At 47.8% G+C, this 8,172-nt stretch overlaps 1 protein-coding gene across 1 annotated transcript in view; it reads right to left on the bottom strand.

Annotated features, from left to right (window-relative positions):
- Positions 1-8,172, bottom strand: part of XYLT1 (xylosyltransferase 1) — a 969,342-nt gene that overhangs the window by 260,115 nt on the left and 701,055 nt on the right. Inside the window, exon 5 of the mRNA XM_069647050.1 lies at positions 1,892-1,972. Within this exon, the coding sequence (XP_069503151.1) occupies positions 1,892-1,972 (81 nt within the window). The remainder of the gene's footprint in view (positions 1-1,891; positions 1,973-8,172) is intronic.

Genomic DNA, 8,172 nt, shown 5'->3' with positions numbered 1-8,172 from the left:
TTGACTATAGCTCCTGAGATTCCATCCAGGGCTACAACCAAAAGATCAGGGGCTATAGTCCCCCTAGACCACCCCTAGCAACACCCCTGGACGTAGGAGACAGGGCACACGGGAAACACGGGTGCTGCTGCTGCCTCGGCTGAAAGCACAACTTGCTGCGATTAAACAGGAGAGTTTGGATTTATCTTCCTGGGTAAAGACTTTTGTGCTGGTGTAATCACTTTTGTGAATCAGCCGACCCACAGAGATCAGGTTTTCTTACCCGCTTGCACGATCACAGCACACATGCACGTGAACACTTAGAGCCACTGTGTGTGTCCTATAATATAAGACCCTTTTTCAGAATGCAAGTAGACAGAATGTTTCTTTTATGAATTATAGCTAATGTGTTTCTCCTAAAATACTGCATAATTGCTCAGAAACCAAGTTCGAATCTTAGAAGCAAAGATAAGGGGTTGTGAACTGGAAGAGAATACATCTAAATTACCCAGTTCATGCTGCCTGTCAACAACTACAATTAGAATGGTTTTGTGAAAACAGAGATGACATATACAGTTAAAAAGCCCCGGAGGTAGCACAATAGGTTTGTGCATTCACTGTTGAGATCTGATGTCAGTGCCTGGTTGCATTTCAGCGAGTAGAGTGCATTATATGAATGTGCAAATTATTATCACACATTACCTTGTGACTGCCAGCTGGAGTAGCATGTGTACATTGTCATATTGCAGCCCTTAGAGTCTTGGATGTTGCTCTCTTAGGATGTGTGCATATGGAACTGAGTTTGTGCCCACCAATCCTTACCTTGAGACCTGGTTACAATTCCTCATGGGAAAGGAACCATCACATGCCAGCGTTTGGATCCCAGTGGACTGATTGGTGCTACAGTGATTCTGTCCTCACCTCTATGTCCTGATGCTGTCCATATCAGTATGAATGGTTCAGCACCACAAACGTTCATGATTGGGTAAATGCGAGGTATGAAATGAGCACCAAGCCCAGTGTGCACTATGCACTTTGTGATCCAAGCACACAACCCCCTAGTTATTCTTATGTTCACAGAATGCACTTTGATTTTATGCAAAGCAGGCTGGAACCCTCATTGGTAATATGTGTCCCCTTCCCTTTTCGCATGGAAGTATTTTAAAAGAGTTCAATAGGAGTGCACCAGACTGTCTATGTTGGGCTGATAACTTCTATCAGAAAGTAATTTACATGGTAAATCTAGATGTTGTTAACATGTTTTGCTCAGTAATACAAGTTCATCCTTCTGATTATGACTCAAATATTCACTTGAAGTGATTATGATAAATGTAAAAAAGCACAGCTCGCTTTCAAGGTTTCTGTTTTTCTTTCCTCTGGTCATACAGCTTTCAGCAACGGCTGGGGTGGCTCTAATGGACACCGGACAGCGGCGCTCTCACACACAAAGAAAGAGACAGAGAGCAAGAGTGCTCAGGAAGAGTGTGGGTTAGAGGGATCGTGAGCTCTAGATCGACGTGTGATATGCTGGTAAATAAATAAATCAGGAGCGGGAGTTGTACACGGGGAAAGGCACACATCAGCTGCTTGGAACCTAGGTGTGTACCACCGAATGAAACCTGGACTCAGAGCTCGCTGATTGGGTGGTACCCTGTCACATGGTGCTAATGAAATGACCACGGTTCAGTACATCACCAAAAACAAGCAGTGGATGAAGGGAGGGCATTTCAAGGCCAGTCATTTCATGTGACACCTACAAGTTATCGATTCCAAATGATCTTGACAGATGTGTTCTTGATGATCATCTCTAAAAAGAACAGCATTATTGGCAAACGTATGACTTTTCTGTGAGCATAGCTCCAGTCTACAAAACAATCACATTAAAATGACTGAAAATACAACTGTGTGGTACCTTGCGTTGTCCCTCCCATGAGACTTCAGGAAATTCATATCCCGATACCGTGACAGGAATGCTACTAGCTGGTCATTTGTCCTGCGGAAAGACAAAACAGGGCATTTAGAAGACGAAGAACCAGACAAGAGTGCGGCATTCATTTGGTAATCATGTTTGCTTTTTATGTTCTATCTTTTCGTTCTTCTTTAAAAGCCTGTCTTTTTGCTACTCCTTAAACGTAAACGTCACTTCACGTTGTCTGCTCCTTACTTTCGGCATATCATTCAGTGCTTAATTTGTAAGAAAATGAGTTGCCAGGGCCCAAATATTTTCTAGCACGCTTGTGATACTGTGGGCGGTCAGTTCCCCACCATTGCTGCCAATGCTGCCTGCTGCTCTCCACAGTGTCGACACATGTGGGGTTAAACTACAGCTCGGACTTGCTCATTGGGGTTCATGGATGTTCTGGCTATCAGCACTTCATAATCAATCTCAGGCTGAGACAATAATATGTATGACCTTGTGTATGAAGGCTATGTATCTGTCTCTGGGCCTCATTAGAACCCAGGCGGTAAGGGGTTTACGGCAGCGTAAACAGCGCCGACCCTTACCGCCTGATTCCGAGGTCCCTTAGCGCCATGGCGGATTTAACACCTGCTTTTAGCAGGTGTTAAAATCCATGGCGCTAAGGGACCATGTTGTTAATTACGCCACCGTAATTTACGGTGGCGTAATTAACGCCTTCCCCACTCCCATTATGCCCTATTTGGCAAAAATGGGAATGGGGAAGGGTAAATGGGGATTGGGGACTTACCGCCCCGCCGACCTCGGAATGGGGCGGTAAGTCCGCCAACCACCATGGCGTAAACGTAGTTTACGCCATGGTGGTAAAGGTACGACCCAGGCGGTAACTTACCGCCTGGGTCGTAATGAGGCCCCTTGTTGTTAATTACGCCACCGTCATTTACGGTGGCGTAATTAACGCCTTCCCCACTCCCATTATGCCCTATGGGGCAAAAATGGGAATGGGGAAGGGTAAATGGGGATTGGGGACTTACCGCCCCGCCAACCTCGGAATGGGGCGGTAAGTCCGCCAACCACCATGGCGTAAACGTAGTTTACGCCATGGTGGTAAAGGTACGACCCAGGCGGTAACTTACCGCCTGGGTCGACTACTGCTGTAATGTTGCAAAGTGTAAATGTTAGTCTATAATGTAATGACTATTGTTAACTTCTGATATTGAAAACTTGGAGATAGCATTGTTTGTGGTATGAAGAAGGGAAAACATGATTTATTTTTTCTTCTTTTTAATGTAAGACTAATGTCTCTTTTTTCTTTTTTTTTCTTATGAAATTGACTAATTATTTTTATATTGTTGAAATGTGTGAATAACATATTGTAAAGTTGACTGTTCAGCTGAATCAATAAAAATAAAATGTAAATCTGATTCATTGTATAGTGCTTGCAACCTTTAAAATGTACTGCGCCCAGATACCTCAGGGTTGGGAGCCCCATATAAATGAATACACAACAACAACAATGAGTGCCGGCTCAAGTGCTGGGGCTGAGCCCTGGCAAACACCCCTCAAACGAAGCACTGATATTATAATGTTACACTCACAGTAAGCCTTTTGAGCAGTGCGTTGGCAAAAGCGCTACATATGTAGAAACACGTTAAGATCCCCAAGAAATTGGGCATTTGGAATATGCCCTGGCTGTGATTCCCAGGAGGGCAATGTAAAAAATACTGGCTGTATATTTTAACAAATGAAGAGGCATCGCACTTGCTTGAGTGAAAACACATTCTAAAATCAATTCAGGTAATCGAAAAATGCATTAACAAGCAGCACTCCTGGACGACTGGGTTAAGTATTTCAAAGGCTAGCCAACTACAGGGCAACCTTGAGTACTGTCAAGTCCCTTGGGAGACAGAAGAGCCGCTTGTATTGTTTCTAGTACACATTCTTCACAAACAGGACTGCAGCACGTGGCCCTGCAAAGCTCAGCACAAACATGCATGTCGGGGTATCTCATGTCCAGAATTGAATATTTCGCTCCCCTGTTCTGAAGGGATGCTTTCGAATGCAATAGTCGGCGTGACGAGAGGGCCTTTACTGCGCATAAGACATTGCGCTGCTCGAAAGAGACACGCCACTGTCTGATTGGCTGAAACACTAATGGCCCATAATCTGCCAAGCAGTACTTTCCTCATTTGGAAAGTAAAAGAAAACGAAAGGCTACTGTAAACATTCAGCGAAAATCGTTCCGGGACGTCAGAGTTCACCCATGCCAGGAATTACGCCGCAAATTAGCCTAACAAATTCTGGATTGCATGTTGCACTCCCCCGGCTTCGTCTGCTGACCCCTAATCAGCATGTTTGTTTGTCAGTCTCGATGAGCTCGTGCAGACTCGGTGCCATTGCTGGCGTGGGCCTCCAAGGGAAGCAAAGATGCTGTTTTGGAAGCAGTGACGTGTATATTGGTGTTGTGCTTCATAGACATTTCCAAGCAACTTTCCAATGTCTATAAACAGCTTTCTATTCTCTATGGGCAACGGAGACGCTTAAACCTTAAAGGCATGAAGATTAAGTACCTACTGTTATATCCGCCTTGCGTCCCGATACGCGGTGACACAAGGCGTTCTAATAAAAGCCCTGCTGAGGTAGTTCCGGGGCAGGACAGCAACACAAGAGTGTCTGTGTCATTACTGCTGCAGCGGGAGCTGCGCAGCGAGGCCTAGCTTTGCGGGCCTACCCTCCCTGCTTCCCGCCGACACCTCGGCTGGAATCAGGAACATTAACACTGGCGGAGAGGAAGCAAACACAACAGCACGCGTGATACCGCTGTCCAGCATTTAAAGCCCTTCACAAGGGCGAAATTGTTGGGAACACAGTGAGGGCACCCAAACCCCGACCCCAAAAAAAAAAAAAAATATATGTTTTTAAAAAAAAATCTTTTTCTCTCCTCTTTTCGTCCTGGACTAATCTCGACCACACTGCCAGAGGAGTCCTGAAAGTATCCACGCCACACAGCGGGAGCTTTGGATGGGGAGAAGGAGTAACATCACGCCCAACACGTGGACACACGCAGGGGAAGCCAAGAACACTCCCAAGAGCGCCCCAAGGTGAGAGAACGGTTGCCACACGTGCGCACTGATTATCAACATGGCATCAAGCACGTCCACCGCCAGGCCCGGCACGCCTTCCAGAATGGCTGTGAACCTGTCACCGTCCCCGCCGCAGGCCCGCCCGCAAGGTGGATCAACCGTTGCGCTCTACGCTTTTGACCCATACACTGACCCGTCATAAGTTGGCCCACGATGGCAGTTGTCGTTACAGAAGTTCGAGATGGCAATGGAATGCAAAGACATTAGTACATCCAGCAAAATGAGGTCGCACCTACTACTGAATGTGGGGGATGAAGTATTACGCATCTTCAGTTCACTGGCAATCACGGATGGCCTGACATCTACCAGCAAACGAAGGACGCCCTGATGGCCCACTTCATGCCCCAGCTTAATCCAGATTATGAGACATTTATATTCTGCACAACCATCCAGATGGAAGAGGAAACGCTGGATGCCTACCACACCAGACTCCGGAAGCTCGCAATCTCATGTGAATTCACGGACACAGAGAAGGAAATCCGACGCCAACTCATAAACGGAATTCACTCAGAAAAACTGAGGAGGATGGTGCTGAGCGAGAAGGGAATATCACTGACCCGAATCCTTGAACTTGGCCACCAGAGGGAGTTAGCACATGCCAGAGCGGCCTACATGGGCACGACCCTACAGAAACTACAGCCGACCCTCACAACGTCAACTGTGGCCCATATCACGAATCGCCAATTCACGAGGGACGAGGCCAGTGGAGACAAGCCGCACCCCAAATGGCAACACCGAATCCCGGGACCCATGGAATGTGGGTGGTACGGAGGGCCTCGCCACGGACGACGAAACTGCCCGGCTCAAGGAACTACATTCAGCGCATGTGGCAGAAAAGACCTCTATTCCAAGGTATGCAGATCGTCAGGAGTGCCACAGCAGCTACCGCAAGCACCCCAGGACAAGAGTGCAGGAAAGAAAAAGAAACAGGCCAGCGCCCGATGTGTCGAAACCACCAATTCCTCGACAGAGGAGGAAGGGGACGACGCAGCACATATCCAACAGGAAGCTGCAAATGAACATTGGAAAAAAGGAAAGAAAGTATATCTAGTTTCAGCCCTCAACTACAGAAGCACTACACCAAAAAGGAAACTGAGAAGACGAAAATGCCAGGTAGCGATCTAGGGCCAAATATACTAATGACCATAGACACGGGGGCATGCCACTGACGATGTTCAGAAAACTACAGCCCCAACCATCCCTGAAATCGACGGACGCACCACGATAACCGCCAAAAGGGGGCAAAGACAAGTAACGAGAAATGCATCATGGTTCAAGGCACTGCCATAGAATCTATGGACGGACAGTGAGTGTCCCCCAGAGGAAGAAGAGAATCTGCCTATGGACAACGGACATGAAAATCCGGATGATGGAGAAATCGTGGACGACAGAACAGAGGAACCACTGAGTGAACCAGAACTGGGTGAGCCGAACAGTGAAGGTGAGCAACCCGAGGGGACACAGGGGTTTTCACCCAGGAGTGGAAGATATAGCCTAAGAACTGCGACCCGGCCTCCGGCTAGACTCAGAGACTATGAGTGGTAGAAGACCCCACCGAGAGACTAAATAATGAAAAGGGGCAAGAGCGGTTGGCTAAGAAATGTTTTATTGTTATTGTTCAGTTAAAATAAATGAGGAATGTTATATCCGCCTTGCGTCCCGCTACGCGGTGACGCAAGGCGTTCTAATAAAGGCCCCACCCCCGCTCCGCGGAGGGAGTTCCGGGGCAGGACAGCAACATGAGAGTGTCCGTGTCATTACTGCTCCTGCAGGAGCTGCGCAGCGAGGCTTCGCTGTCCAGGCCTACCCTCCCTGCTTCCCGCCGATGCCTCAGCCAGAATCAGGGACATAACACCTACCAGCATTGTATACCACAGCCCTCCTCGCCCTGCATGGAAGTACATCTACAATCCCGTTCCCTGTTTCGTGAGGCGATGGGGGTAAGGAATCTTGGAGCTAAGGGCGTCCTTCACCTAATTCTTCTTTGGTCCTGGATATGCGTACATCAGCCCCCCGGTTTACAAGGAACATCTTTGAGCATTTAAGACATATGAGTGGAGGTTGGGGTTACCCTGGTTCCAGCATATTGGTGATTGGCTGGACATGTTGCATCTGAACCACCTGTGGAAAGGCTTGAGTTATACATCCTCAGACAACCAGATGAGCATAGATGTGTACTGGGATTGAAATAATTCTAGATTAGTGGCTTGGGCTTTTTCCAACTCCAGCCTTGTGGCATATTGTGATTTTAGCACCCTGGGTGGGGGGTTTAAGATGAATTCTAAACCTTCCAGCCGTCACCTCTATGCTTTTGCTTTGTCACCCTGAGTGTGATGGGCAATGCCCAGACGTGTGGCCCGTGCCTGCTGGGCCTAGAGACCCAAGCTACTCCTCAATGATGATGCCCAATGCAGCAGAAACATGTCTGGAGATGTGTGTGGTCGCGTGCAGAAGGGATGCAACCAAGAAGTTCAGGCTGGACTGCCCATTTGGAGGTGGGGCTAAGCCTGATTTGCATATGGACGTTCCACTTTCTGTAATGGCTTGGCAGGTGATGAACGATGGTTTGGAAGGCTTCCAAGATCAATTGATAGAGGTTTAAGATGAATTCTAAACCTTCTAGCCATCACCTCTTTGTTTTTGCTTTGTCACCCTGGGTGGGACGGGTATGCCCAAATGTGGGTCTTATGCCTGCTTGGCCTAGAGACATGTCCGGGGATGCTTATGGTCTCATGCAGAAGAGATGTGACCTAGCAGTGTGAGCTGGACGCCCCCGTGGGGGCGGGACCACGCCTGATGTGCATATGGTCTTTTCCATTTCTTCAATGCCTTGGCAGGCACAGAAGGATGGTCTGGAGGGTTGCCCAGAGAAATTGCCAGAGGTTAAATATGAATTCTAAACTTTCCAGCCATCACCTCCTTGTTTTTGCAGGCGTGCTAACTAATCAGGGAGCTCGAAAAATGGGCTGAATGCTCTGGTATAAGCCAGCATTCTGACCTCCCCCACGGCTCAGCTCAGGCCCTTAACTTGGGCAAAGCACTGTTACCAACAGGGTGGGCCCTCAACCTCACGGCATATCAGCTCCAAAAAATAGAAAGGGGACTGGAAGAGCATTCATTAATCTATACATT

Source organism: Ambystoma mexicanum, chromosome 2q (assembly GCF_040938575.1).
Source record: "Ambystoma mexicanum isolate Mex_15411 chromosome 2q, UKY_AmexF1_1, whole genome shotgun sequence".
Taxonomy (NCBI): Eukaryota; Metazoa; Chordata; class Amphibia; order Caudata; family Ambystomatidae; genus Ambystoma; species Ambystoma mexicanum.
Note: the sequence above shows the minus strand (reverse complement) of the source record. Positions and strands in the feature narration are given on the sequence as shown.